We start from the raw sequence: 15,102 nt of genomic DNA, 5'->3' as shown, positions 1-15,102 counted from the left end.
CCTTTGTATTGTCTAAGAGTTGCCCTGTGACATAGTATATGGTCTATTTTTGAGAAGGTTCCATGTGCTGCTGAGAAAAAAGTGTAGCTACTTGATGTTGGGTGGTATAGTCTATATATGTCAATTAAGTCTAGGTTGTTAATTGTGTTATTGAGTTCTATAGTTTCCTTATTTAACTTTTGTTTGGAAGATCTGTCCAGTGGTGAGAGAGGTGTGTTGAAGTCTCCCATGATTATTGTATGTTGGTCTATTAGACTCTTGAACTTGAGAAGAGTTTGCTTGATGAATACAGCTGCACCATTATTTGGGGCATATATATTTATGATTGTTATGTCTTGTTGGTGTATGGTTCCCTTGAGCAGTATGAAGTGTCCTTCTATATCCCTTTTGATTAGCTTTGGCTTGAAATCTATTTTATTAGATATGAGTATGGACACTCCTGCTTGTTTCCTCGGTCCATATGAGTGATATGATTTTTCCCAACCTTTCACCTTCAGTCTATGTATATCTTTTCCTATCAAATGCGTCTCCTGTAGACAGCATATTGTTGGGTCTTGTTTTTTGATCCATTCTACTAGCCTGTGTCTCTTAATTGGTGAGTTTAAGCCATTAACATTTAGGGTTATTATTGAGATATGGTTTGTTCTTCTATCCATATTTGTTTATTGATGTTACTAAACCTGATTTGTTATCCTCTGTGACTACTTTCCCCCCTTTACTGTCCTACCTCCCATTGTTGGTTTTCAATGTTGTTTTCCATTTCCTCTTCCTGTAATGTTTTGCCAAGGATTTTTTGAAGAGATGGTTTTCTAGCTGCGAATTCTTTTAACTTTTGTTTATTGTGGAAGGTTTTAATTTCATCTTCTAACCTGAAGCTTAATTTCGCCGGATACACGATTCTTGGTTGGAGCCCATTGTCTTTCAGTGTTTGAAATATGTTATTCCAGGATCTTCTAGCTTTCAGAGTCTGTGTTGAGAGATCAGCTGTTATCCTGATTGGTTTACCCCTAAATGTAATCTGCTTTCTTTCTCTTGCAGCTTTTAAAATTCTCTCCTTATTCTGTATGTTGGACATCTTCATTATAATGTGTCTAGGTGTGGATCTCTTATGATTTTGCACATTCGGCGTCCTGTAGGCTTCTAGGATTTGGGATTCTGTCTCAATCTTCAATTCTGGGAAGTTTTCTCGTATTATTTCACTGAATAGACTGTTTATTCCTTTGGAATGGAGCTCTGTGCCTTCCTGTATCCCAATGACTCTTAAATTTGGTCTTTTGATATTGTCCCATAATTCTTGGATGTTCTGCTCATGGTTTCTTAGCAGACTTGCTGAGCTGTCTATGTTCTTTTCCAGTTGAAATACTTTGTCTTCATTGTCTGATGTTCTCTCTTCTAAGTGATCTACTCTGCTGGTAGTATTCTCAATTGAGTTTTTAAGTTGGTTTATTGTTTCCTGCATTTCTAGAATTTCAATTTGTTTGTTTTTTATTACCTCTATCTCCCTGTGAAATTGATCTTTGACTTCCTGGATTTGTTTGTCAATGTGATCTTTCATTGTCTGATTTTGCTGTCTCATGTCTTCCTTGAGACTCCAGATCATCTGAACCATATATATCCTGAACTCTTTATCTGATATTCCATCTGTTGCAGCTATTACCTCTTCTAAAGTTGAGTTGACCTGCATTGCTTGTGGTCCTTTCTTTCCTTGTCTTTTCATACTGCCCGCGTTTCTTTCTGCTTGGTGCAACTGTTGTGTTTTGAAATTTACCCCCTATTTATTTATGTTGCTCTTGTATACTTGAAAAGTCTCCCTTGCAGGTGCGGGCGGCGGCTGTGCCCCTACTCCAATTGGGGTGACGTGTCTATCACGCTGGCGGCTCTCTGGGCCTGTTCCGGGAGTGGAAGGCGGCTCTGCTCTGTCCCTATTCCAATTGGGGTGTCGTGACTACAATGCTGGCAGATCGCTGGGCCTCTTCCGCGCGTGGGCGGTGGGATTGGCTGGCGGGATTCCACCTAATGGCAGTCCCTAACCTCCCTGCTTGCTAATTAATGGCTTCTCTGAGGCGCCACGCCTTCTGTAGCTGCGGGGCAGGCCGCGCGAATCAGTTGGCCTGGATCTCCGGGGTCCTGCTGCTGGCTGTTTTGATGTTACAAGCTGTTGGAGAGTGGTGGTGTATTCTTCAGCTTTCCCGGATGGTGGCCACTGACTGCCTGGATGGAGTGTCCGCTGTTTTGATGTTGCACTCTGAAGGAGAGTGGCGGTGTATCCTTCAGCTTTCCCGGATGGTGGCCGCTGACTGGCTCGGCGGAGTGTCCGCTGTGGGGGATGGGACTGTACCGCTTCCTTCCCCTTCTGAGAACCCGTGCTCGGCCCAAGGGTCCGTGTGGGCTTGGCTGGTGGGATTCCACCTAATGGCCTTCCCTAACCTCCCTGCTTGCCAATTAATGGCTTCACTGAGGCGCCACGCCTTCTGTAGCCGCAGGGCAGGCCACGCGAATCAGTTGGCCTGGCTCTCCGGGCCCTGCTGCAGGCTGCTGGGATCCCTGGCACTCTATCACTTTGATTTTTTCTGCTTGCCCCTACCCCAGCGCTGGCTAGCCAGGTTTCCTTTTGGCTGCTACTGGGAGGAGGGGTTGGAGGTCAGGTGTCTCTGGTTTCCCCCTAGCCTGTATGGAGGCTCAGCTTGATACTCCCTCTCCCGGCAAGCCTAGGAGAGATTTTATGCGAATTCCCGCTGTCTGGGGGGTGAGCTGAATGACACCGACCTGTTTTGATGTCGCACTCTGAAGGAGAGTGGCGGTGTATCCTTCAGCTTTCCCGGATGGTGGCCGCTGACTGGCTCGGCGGAGTGTCCGCTGTGGGGGATGGGACTGTACCGCTTCCTTCCCCTTCTGAGAACCCGTGCTCGGCCCAAGGGTCCGTGTGGGCTTGGCTGGTGGGATTCCACCTAATGGCCTTCCCTAACCTCCCTGCTTGCCAATTAATGGCTTCACTGAGGCGCCACGCCTTCTGTAGCCGCAGGGCAGGCCACGCGAATCAGTTGGCCTGGCTCTCCGGGCCCTGCTGCAGGCTGCTGGGATCCCTGGCACTCTATCACTTTGATTTTTTCTGCTTGCCCCTCCCCCAGCGCTGGCTAGCCAGGTTTCCTTTTGGCTGCTACTGGGAGGAGGGGTTGGAGGTCAGGTGTCTCTGGTTTCCCCCTAGCCTGTATGGAGGCTCAGCTTGATACTCCCTCTCCCGGCAAGCCTAGGAGAGATTTTATGCGAATTCCCGCTGTCTGGGGGGTGAGCTGAATGACACCGACCTGTTTTGATGTCGCACTCTGAAGGAGAGTGGCGGTGTATCCTTCAGCTTTCCCGGATGGTGGCCGCTGACTGGCTCGGCGGAGTGTCCGCTGTGGGGGATGGGACTGTACCGCTTCCTTCCCCTTCTGAGAACCCGTGCTCGGCCCAAGGGTCCGTGTGGGCTTGGCTGGTGGGATTCCACCTAATGGCCTTCCCTAACCTCCCTGCTTGCCAATTAATGGCTTCACTGAGGCGCCACGCCTTCTGTAGCCGCAGGGCAGGCCACGCGAATCAGTTGGCCTGGCTCTCCGGGCCCTGCTGCAGGCTGCTGGGATCCCTGGCACTCTATCAAGAATTTTAACAAGTATTATTTTTCTGGTGTGTTCCGGCTGAATAATAACATTATTAGGATGTGTGGGTTTAAGTTGGAGGAGATCATCCAGTTCTTCCAAAATCATATTGTAGTGGCTCTGAAAAACTTGGAGGCAATCTGGGTAATCAGGCATGTAGAAGGTGGTGCATACTCACCTTGGAGTGCTATTCAGTAAGGTGTACACATAGCAACATGGGCTAAAAGGGAAAAAAAAAACAATTCAAATGAGATGAATGAGATTATTTTATACATACACCCATAAAAATCAATACATGTCTCACAGTAACACACACAACAATAGGGTATACTTTTTAAAGACCAGAGTGGTTATCTTTGAGAGAAAGGAATTAGTAATGGGGAATGGAGATTAAAGGTAACAAATAACCCAAAAAACCTAAATGCTGAATGTTTTCTCTGATATAAGGATGCTGATTCATAATGGGGTTGGGGTGGGAGCATGGTAAGATTAGATGAACTCAAGATAGAGGAAAGGGGAGTAAGGGTTAGGGAAGGGGGGTGGGGGTAGAATGGTGGAATGAGATGGATATCATTACCATAAGTACATGTATGAAGACACGAATGGTGTGACTCTAATTTATGATGGTTGGTGGCAGATCTGGAGTTTGTACCATGGCTTGGTTTAGGAAAGGATGAAGATGAAGGTTAAGTTGTTAACCATACCAGGGAAACTTTAGAGATATTAAAATATGTATAATGTGAATTGTAATGCATTCTGCTATCATATATAACAAATTAGAATAAAATAATAATTAAAAATGTAACAAATAAGTAAAAAAAGAGAGACAGAACTCTTTATAAACCAATGCATATAATGTACCATGAGTAGAAAAATATGATTATCTTAATCCTCTGAACACAAGGCAATGATAAATGTTTAAGATGATGGATAACTTAAATACCTTGAGTTGATCCTTACACCACATAGACATGTGAAGACATTACATTGTACCCTATAAGGACGAAATATTATTGTCTGTCAAAAAATAAAAAAGAACAAAGCTTATTACTTTAGTTTAATATTTTGAAGTAAACACTTATTTATATTATTTCTGCTTCCAAATGACAAGCATAGTCAAGGGTCAATGAATTATTTTGGCAACTGGATCCCTTTGTTAAATTCATTAATTATGTTGGTTCACTTGACTGCAGGAAACTGCATAAATTTCTTTGGAAGTGAACATGAGTTAAATAAAGCCTGAATTTCAAAATACTTATGACAATGTGTAAAGTTTGAAATTCAATAAAAGTCACAAGATAGTTTTAAAATAACTTTTTGGTAATTTATTATTTCACTTTTTAAATTTATTTATGCATAGAGAAAATTGACATTTATAAGGATGTTTAATATGATGTCTATAAAGCTCTTGGGAAATGAGTATAATCAGATTACCTGGAGATATTTTAATTCAACATGAGAGGACTTAAACTGGCAAACAAAGTGGTAGAGATTGATTTTTTTAACGATTCCAGTGTTACCTTGCCCTCCTGCTACCCATTATCAGCATTTTCCCTTGTTGTTTTGGACATGATGAATGCATTTTTGGAGACAATTTCCTTGGCTAATTGACTTTAGCTTTGCAGTACCAGCTCATTATAGTTTTCTTTGGTCACTGGCCTCCCCAGTGCAGTAATTAGCATTTTTTCATTTATAGAAACATTTGATACACTTCAAAGTAATTGAGATAACAGTCTGTGAATAGCTTTGAAGGAAGCATGGCATGCTCAGAACAGGAAGACATTAAATCATTTTAACTTCAGCGGTGAGGAAGACTCAGGTAACATCTTACTCTTTGCACACATCACTAAGTTGGGGACACACAGAAGCAGGTGGTGGTGGTGGTGGGGCAAGATGAGGATCACAGCAGAAAAATAAATATGAACTATTGTGGCTATAGAGAAGTAACCTTAATTTTAAACTAGAATTGGGAATGACTTGGAGATTCACAGGTGCAGCTGATGGTTGGTGACAGATCCGGAGTTTGTACCATGGCTTGGTTCAGGATAGGATGAAGATGAAGGTTAAGCTGTTAACCATACCAGGGAACCTTTAGGAAAATTTGTTAGCATTGAAAATGAGGACAAATATGCTTATCATCTTTCTAACAAGCTTGTCGTCTGCTTTACTTTTCTTTAGAGGAGAGCTAAGACATAAAGAAGAGGAAGTTCATTAGATACTAGCGACAAATACACTTAAAAAAAATAAAACTCCATTTTTATGGAATCAAGGAGGAAAAAGAATGCCTGAAAACTTTCCTGGAAAAAAAAAAACATTTAGGAACCTAACTTGCCCTAAAGTGAAATAATGTGGTATCAGTTAGAGTTAGGTGATGAAAAAATGGAGAAAAAAGTGGGAAATTAGATGTGCAATGTTTAACAGCCAGGAGTCAATCTTCTGGTTCTTGTTTGTGTTTTTAAAACATTTATTATAATTTTTTCTAGGTCAATTCAACGAGAGGTTTGGTGGTGAAATGGGGTGAATAGGCAAAAGGGACAAAGGGATAAAAGATGGATCCTATGAAGAAAATCTAAGGGGATTAAAACTGGAGGGCACAGAGGAATGACCTTTATTTGATTTTATCAAGTTTAAGGATATTAAACTCAATAAATATCTGAGAGAGTTGCTGGCAACTTCTTTGTGCCCACAGAGGATGAATTAGGTTGGACATTGGCTTCATCAAAAGGATGAAAGATTTTCTTTTTGCAAAGGAGATTCTTTTGATTATGAAGTTAATAAAAAGCAGGACACCCAGGAAATAAAATGAATTTTAAAACTTGGTTAACTGGGGGAAGAACTGACATGTCCTGGATGGAAAAACATAAGAAAGGAACTGATTCAGAATATATTTTTAGTTTTCTTTTAGCTTAATGATTTTATTAATTAGAGATAATGAATAGCTCTTTCCCCCCCTGAAAATTTAAAATGTAAAGTTATAATGAAGCAAATCTAAAATATAGCCTAATTCCATTCAAATGAAGACAGAACTAGAAATCTCAGAGCAGAATATCTATCCCCTGCTGGCAATGATCTTAGGAGGGGATGCGCTCTTTTCCACGAGGGTGCAGGATGCCTTAAAGTGATCAAGTGCCCAGCATCTCCCTCTGGAAGCCATTCAGAGACTGATGCCCAGAGATGGATACTTAGTACTCACGAAATCTGAAGACTCAAGACAAGAGCTGAGTAGGTTTCCAGGTATGGTGATATTTTTCTATTTGTATTATTTTCCCTTTGTTCTTAAGAGCTTATAGAGTGGGTTAAATTTTGCTTTCAGTCCCATTAGTCCTATTCTTAGTTCTAGTTGTCATCCCTGTGAAATGAATAACAGTGCTTCTGTTCATAATCTGTCACTTGCAGCAACCCATCCAAGGTAATCCTCCATAAGTAATGACTCAGATTTAAAAGGCATCGCACGTCTTTATTATCAGAACTCTTACATCTTGCGTGGGTAAAATCTCAGTTAAGGAAAGCCATCTGGTAACTTATTTATCTGTCTGTCATAGCTTAACCCTTACCTTAGCAGTGTGAGTGAGTCCAGGACATGCAAAATGATAAGCTAAAAGAAGACAGCTCTGGATGCTAATAGAAAATATTTTGGGGCACTGGAGCTTTTAAGATTTCACATTTAGCATGTAAAATATGTCTTAATGAATACCACTATTATTTTTAATCATAATGTACCAATAAAAAAGGATTAAACGTTTAAATAAATGCCTATGCTGCCACTGCTTCCTCTCTATCATCAATTTCCATCTAATTGACTATCCAGGTCTCTTGTGGCTTTCAATTATTCAATTTCTCTTTGTATTTATTTTCTTCAGTTTTTCATTTATTTCTTTCTGTTTTATTTATTTTTTCTTTCTGATTTTAAAAATGAATTTAATTTTCTAAAAGTGTCTACCTTGGTCTCTGCTTAGGCTTTGTCTTTGTGTAGACTTTACATAGAATCATGTTTTCTCCCTCTGAATTATCTAATAAATCCTCTTTTGGTTTTTCTCTTTTCCTTATAAATTCATTAACAGGCAAGTGCACAATCATTTCTTTTCTTATTCTTATCTGCCTTTTGTTGTTGTCAGAATTTCAATTTGGAGGACCAATTACTTATAATCCTAGTTTCTAGTATATTCTCATTGTTCCCATCAGGGGAGCCTTCATAAAATTTTGATTAGAAGCATATTTTTTCCCTTAGTGATCAAGATAAATTATTTTGCTTTGGTTCATTCTTAGATATGTTTTGATTAGTTTATAGTTCATGATGGGGGTTTGGATACAAATAATAAGATGGTTTATACTGTTCTTACTTAAAATTGTTTTGAAGAAGTCTAGCCAATTATGCTATGTCCATGTATGAATATACTGCATGAATTCTGTTTATATATAATTAAATGCACAAATTAAAAAGTAATAATAGAAGGGAGCCAGTAGAGTACAGCAAGGGGATCAGGTGAAATGAGGAGGGGAGGGAAAGAGAAGGTACTAGGGAATGAGATTTTTCACATCATGTTGTGTGCATGTATGAATATGTCACAATCAACCCTACTATTATGTTTAATTATAATGAACTAATAAGAAAATAAATTTCTACAACCACCTTAGGGTTTTATTTTTATATATTATATTAAATTTCTTATTCTATTCATTTATTCCACAAAATTGATATCTAGTTTTTTCATCTACATATTATCTCAAATTTCAACACATTGGTAAGCACTTTTGTAAATACTGCATAAATATTTGTTGAATTAATAAGTGAATAAGCCAAGAAATATTCCCAGCATTGTTTTTGAGTTGCTTTTCATTCATTCAGTACAAAGAATTATGATACATGAAACCCACACATAGTGTTTTATAAATATATGTGGGAAGATAAAACCAAGGCATAATTTATTAGACAAAATCACTGAAAAATTAAATAGTGTAATAGAAGCTATCAGTACAAGAATTCAGATAAAAGAAGTAAGAATCAACAAGAAGAGATTTTCTGAAGGTGAAAGTTAACTTAGTAGCAAGCAGAGTGTTTGGGGCTTCCTGAGAGTTGATGAATTACAGAATTTCTTCAAGTGTTTTTACCCTTTCTGGAGAAAGAAGATCTGTATGTAATACCAGAATTGCATTTTCTATGGTAAAGGCGAATTACACAAAATCAAGGATTTTTGTTAATGGTGTATCCTTAGCTTCTGGAATTGTGTCTGGCATTCTGGCTTTACTCCATTCTCCCTCCCCCCTCATTATGGATCAGAATCCACTTATCAGGGAGAACATTCGGCCTTTGGCTTTTTGGGATTAGCTTACTTCGCTTAGCATGATATTCTCCAACTTCATCCGTTTACCTGCAAATGCCATAATTTTATTCTCTTTTAAAGCCAAATAATATTCCATTGTGTATATATACCACAGTTTCTTTATCCATTCATGTATTGAAGGGCATCTAGGTTGCTTCCACAGTTTAGTTATTGTGATTTGAGCTGCTATAAACATTGATGTGGCTGCATCACTATAGTATGCTGATTTCAAGTTCTTTGAATATAGACTTTTTATTTGCATACTATTAATATGAATCTTTATTTGCAGATTATTAATATGAACCTCACTAAATCAAGATATACTCTCTTAACTCCAGTACCATTCTTCAGTCCCACTGATTTATTTCTTCATTCAACCGGTGTGAAGCACTTATGTGACTGTTAGTCACTGTTGGTGATTGTGGTGGTAGTGGGGGCTGCACATGTGGACCAGACAGATTCCCGTACCCAAGAAGCTATATTTTAACTGGAGAGATGGATGTTTATATAATCATGAGAGGCAAAGCAAAATAAATGCTAGTAGTGCAGAAAGCATATAGAGATTTAGGCAGATTGGGAAGATTTCACAAATGAGGGAGTTTTAGCTGGGAAAAAAGAACTTTGAAAATTGGATTCTGTGAGATAGAGAATAGAATGAGAGAAAATCTGAAAGCTGAAAAAAGAAGAGAAACATTTGAAGTTCATGTGAGCAATATATAACAGTAGAACAGAGACTTTGAAAACTCTATGCTGTGTATGAGTAATTGTGACATGGTTCACATGACTGGTTGAAATCTGTCCATTCATAAGAAGTCAAAGTCTAAAGTATTTGAAGATGACCTTAGATGTCATCCAGGTAGAAGAACAGACTGGGCAGGAGGAAATAGAAAGTATTCATGTAATGCAAAACAAAAGCAGAAGGGAAATAGGTCTAGAGATGGAACTAACTTAGTAGTAGCAGTTTTGAAAATCATAATGCTATTTAGGAGCTAGCTATCCCTCTAAGTAGAGACCAGTGTAAATGTGATGAAGTTATTTTGCTGTGTGAGTTGTTAACAGGAGAATTATTTCCATGGTTAGAGGCTTGCTTTCTTAAGTACTAATACTTGTGCATTTCTTTCTTCCCTTAGGGCACATGAAAACTGATGCTGTTCTCTGAGGCAATGGATGGAATGAATCACTCTGTAGTATCAGAGTTTGTGTTCCTGGGACTCACTAATTCATGGGATATTCAGTTTCTCCTTCTTGTCTTCTCCTTGTTGTTCTACTTTTCAAGCATAATGGGAAACCTTGTCATTGTGTTCACTGTAACCTTGGATGCTCACCTGCACTCCCCCATGTATTTCCTCCTGGCTAACCTCTCAGTCATTGATATGGTGTTTTGCTCAATCACAGCTCCTAAGATGATTTGTGATATTTTCAAGAAGCACAAAACCATCTCATTTTTGGGATGTATTACCCAGATCTTCTTTAGTCATGCTGTTGGGGCCACTGAGATGGTGCTGCTCATAGCTATGGCCTTCGATAGATACGTGGCCATATGCAAGCCTCTGCACTACCTGACCATCATGAGTCCAAAAATGTGTGTATACTTTTTAGTCACTTCCTGGATCATTGGAGTTATCCACTCATCAGTCCAATTAGTTTTTGTGGTAGATTTACCTTTCTGTGGCCCTAATATATTTGACAGCTTTTACTGTGACCTTCCCCGGCTCCTCAGACTTGCTTGCACAAACACTCAAGAACTTGAGTTCATGGTCACTGTTAACAGCGGACTCATTTCTGTGGGCTCCTTTGTTGTGCTAGTCATTTCCTATATCTTCATTCTGTTCACTGTTTGGAAACACTCTTCTGGTGGTCTATCCAAGGCCCTCTCTACTCTGTCAGCTCATGTCACTGTGGTTGTCTTGTTCTTTGGACCACTCATGTTTTTCTACACATGGCCTTCTCCCACATCACACCTGGATAAATATCTTGCTATTTTTGATGCATTTATTACTCCTTTTCTAAATCCAGTTATCTATACATTCAGGAACAAAGACATGAAAGTGGCAATGAGGAAACTATGGAGCCGTCTTATGCATTATAGAAAGATTTCATAAATGGATTGCCTATGAAGGTGTGGAACTATAGATTCTCTCTCATGGTAGTTGCAGAAAAGACACTATGCAATTTCAGAGAAACATTGAAGATTTATGCCATGTTATATGCACAGAAATTTACTAACTACTAAGTATCTGTTTTACCATTGAATTAGAAGTGATGTTATTGTTTGACACTCTGTACATTAAAGTGTTAAAAATAAAATCACATGTCTTTTGTAATCTACCATGTTAAAAGTCTATATTCTAGGAAGGTGTCATGTAATTGAGCAGATAATAAATTATATTTTATCTTTTTCCTATATTGGATAAATTAGTCTATTGATAGACAAACTATGTTCTATGATCTTTAATCTGCTTATTACCTATTTTGATTTCAATTCTTTTATTCCTAATGTTTTTTTTTTGTTTGTTTTTTTTTTTTTTTTTTTTTTGCTTTTTACTGCCCCAGTGTGTACATCTTTTTCTTCTTTATCAGGCTCCTCTGTCTCACAGTTTGGAAAATTGTTATTTGTATATGTAGACTATTAGAATTTAAAATTGTAATGAATTACTGACAACATTTTTCCTGATCTCTTCAAGTTATATATGCTAAAAAAAAAGAAGAGAAACGGCTGTGATTTGTCCATGGGCACATCATTAGAAATCATCAGGGAGAACTAAGCACTAGAAACTGAGTCTGCTTATTAGGTAATCAATCAGTGCCCTTTCACTTTCAAATCAATTTTGTGTTTGAATTTATGCTCACAATTCACTCTTAAAGGTTTTTTTTTTTTTTTTTTTTTTTTTTAAGTGGTGCTGGGGATTGAACCCAATGCTTCATGTATGATAGACAAGAGCTCTACCACCAAGCCACAACCCCAGCCCTACTCTTAAACAGTTTTTGTAGGCTTAATTTTGAGGAATAGAGCTTTATATACCTCTTTTTTTATTCCTTCCTCTGAGTAAGTTGTCATTAGCATTTCTTTATCATTCCTAAATCCTTCCCTAATTTCTACCACTACATTTCTTTGTTCGAGATTTACCAAAGCTGAATTTTAAGCCATTGTTTTAATTACAAAAAGTTTAACCCTCACTACTAAGTAGTATTCTTTTGTTTATAGTTGTGTTTATGAGGATGCTTGATTAAAATTTACTGTATGGGCATGAATGCCCCCTGAGTAACAAAGTAAATGATGCTTCCTTATCCCTAAAAATTATCAATATTTAATCTATTTTGAATTTCTATATGGTAAGGCAAGGCTTGCATTTACTTTTTCTCTGTTCCATTTCTTTCCTTTGAATTGAAGCAATGTATTTTAATACACTAAATTATTATATATTTTGGGACCTATTTCTGGAACTATTTTATCAGCTGTTCTCTTTGTCTATTGTTTTGTCCAAAAAACAGGTCAGATAAAATAATTTAATAAATAATATTCCAAATAAATATATAATAAAATTATGAAACAACAATGTCAAGAATGGGCAATTAATCATAAAGTTTTAGTATAGGAGAAGGGCATTAGCTATTCACATTTATGATTCAGGGGCTAAGAAATCAAGTACTTAACTTCCTCACATGTCCTTGCTGACATGTTCTTTACTTGGTTGGCTTCTGAAAATGGTTAAGTAACCACTCTGTCCACCTATAGACCCCTGGAAAGAGGCCCATCCAAGCTAAGCCCTAGCATAAGTCCTTACAAAAGTCCATTCCAGGTCACCCACCCAGGCAGAACAAGAATCTTTCCCTTTTTACCTTCCTGTGCCCATAAATTCTTATTTTGTCTCAAACACAGTTACTATAAGATATTTTGTTTCATTGAAAAAAATCTGAACAAAGAACCAAATTTGGTTCCCTTAAAAGTGAGGGTAAGAGGGAGGGTAAGAGTGCTTTGTCCATTATGGTTCTGCCACTATCTTTGACTCTGAGGCCCTATGAGAATCACAGGTGTCCAAGAGAATTCTGCTAAGCCTGATTTGGCCTTGAGAGTAGCTGCTTTCTGGCCTACAGACTGCTGAAATCTTGAGAGCTGCTATGGCAATTATTAAAAATGTGTGAATAAACAGAGTGCCTAGGAACTGGATTGTTGGCAGTAATACTTCAACTATGAAAGAAAATAAATAATTTATAAAAAAATCATTCTAATATGTAGAAAAACATTTCAATTCTCTGGGACCAAGACCTCCCCCTTATTTATATTTCCAAAGCCATTGAGTGAACCCAGAACTGGCCAGGGAGCACTGAGGCAGGGTTTTCTCTGTGGGGTATGCCAGTCTCATACTAGATAATTAGATGAAGACAAAACCGAAGGTCATTTGCTCATTTTGTGAGAGGACAGGGAAATTGCTGGAGGCAAAACAAACAAGATTTAGTGTTGGATTAGTTTCAACTCCTCATAAGCCCTAAAATAGAATTTGAACTCTTGGAGCAATGTCCTGCGTCCTTGAGAACCAGGTTTAAGCAAGTTACTGTACTGAATTATTTGTTGCCATAGAGTTGAGAAATAATTCTTTTTCATTTCTCTCATCCTCAAAATCCAAGTGGTTTGGGTAGTTCATGGATTGGTTAGGGAAAGTACAAAAGTATTCAAGTGAAAAGGCTCATATGGAGAGGGCACTACATTAACTTCTTGGCCTCAGAGAAGCTTTTTAAAAAAATTTATTTATTCTAATTTGCTATACATGACAGCAGAATGCATTTCAATTTATAGTACACATATAGAGCACAATTTTTCATGTCTCTGGTTGTACACAAAATAGTCATACCAATTGTGTCTTCATACATGTACTTACGGTAATGATGTCCATCTCATTTTGCCAACTTTCCTACGCCCATGCCCCCTCCTTTGTCCTCCCTTCCTTTGCCCTGTCTAAAGTTCCTCCATTCCTCCCATGCTGCCTCCCCACCATCCCCATTATGGATCAGCATCCACATATCAGAGAAAACATTCGACCTTTGGTTTTTAGAGATTGGCTTACTTCACTTAGCATGATATTCTACAACTCCATCCATTTACCTGCAAATGCCATAATTTTATTCTTTTTTAAAGCTGAGTAATATCCCATTGTGTATATATACCACAATTTCTTTATCCATTCATGTATTGAAGGGCATCTAGATTGGTTCAACAGTTTAGCTATTGTGAATTGTGCTGCTGTAAACATTGATGTGGCTGTGTTTCTGTAGTATGCTGTTTTAAAGTCCTTTGGGTATAGACCAAGGAGAGGGATAGCTGGGTCAAATGGTGGAGGATATGAGGGTCCTTCACCTCCACCTGTATGCCAATCAGGGGAAGGAATAACTTTTGCTTGCACTGCAACTGGGTTCTATAACTGCAGATGACCATGGTCTCATTGAGGATTTCCTCCACAAGCAACACTTCTCTGTCTCATCAATGTGGAAGTAGAGCACTTGAACACCGCTACCAGTAAGGCTGGCAAACCCCTAGCTTAGACACAAGCCTTCACACCTGGTCCCCATGCACAGACGCGCAAGGTTTGGGCTGCTCTGCGCTTGCGCACTGCCGGAGTGTCACAGTAGGAAAGCTGAACTTTAGTCTTGAGGACAGTGGACTTATGGTAAGTGCAACATCTGGAAAGGTCAGCCTCCCAACTTCCTATTTATACTTTTCTTAGTAATTTTTTAAAATTATCTTTTAAAATTAACACGTATTATTTGTACATATTATTAGAATTTGTTGTAACATTTCCATACATGCAGTTAGCTTGATGATACTTCCTTTTTGTGAGAAACGTGATTGGTGAATTGTGTATGCTGCTTAATTAAGTCACATTAAAATCATTATGCTTCTTTCTCATAAAGGTAAATTTCAAATATTTCAGAAAATAGAAAATGGAATATTAGTAAAATAGTGTGAAAGTTCTCTTTGTCTAAAAATTGTGCAGTAACTTGGTTACTAAAGATTGGAAAGAACCCTATTGATTGAAGTTTTCTTTTTACGTTTGATGGAATTATGATTGTTTCTCGTAGTTTGTAAGCTAGGGAATGGAACAACCGATATGACTCACATAGTACTTCTCATGATCCAGACATTTTTCTAA

At 38.4% G+C, this 15,102-nt stretch overlaps 1 protein-coding gene across 1 annotated transcript; it reads left to right on the top strand.

The window, feature by feature from the left end:
* Nucleotides 1–10,104: 10,104 nt before the first annotated feature.
* LOC113177573 (olfactory receptor 4F15) lies at nucleotides 10,105–11,058 on the top strand. Its single transcript, XM_026382121.2, has one exon. It carries the CDS (start codon nucleotides 10,120–10,122, stop codon nucleotides 11,056–11,058), a length of 939 nt encoding a protein of 312 aa, XP_026237906.2. The 5' UTR covers nucleotides 10,105–10,119.
* Nucleotides 11,059–15,102: the final 4,044 nt, after the last annotated feature.

The sequence above is a fragment of the Urocitellus parryii genome, chromosome 6 (genome assembly GCF_045843805.1).
Source record: "Urocitellus parryii isolate mUroPar1 chromosome 6, mUroPar1.hap1, whole genome shotgun sequence".
Taxonomy (NCBI): Eukaryota; Metazoa; Chordata; class Mammalia; order Rodentia; family Sciuridae; genus Urocitellus; species Urocitellus parryii.
This window is presented reverse-complemented; position numbering and strand designations above follow the sequence as displayed.

Coding starts and splice junctions, on each gene's coding strand:
- LOC113177573 (XM_026382121.2), top strand. CDS start 10,120: ATGGATGGAATGAATCACTCTGTAGTATCAGAGTTTGTGTTCCTGGGA.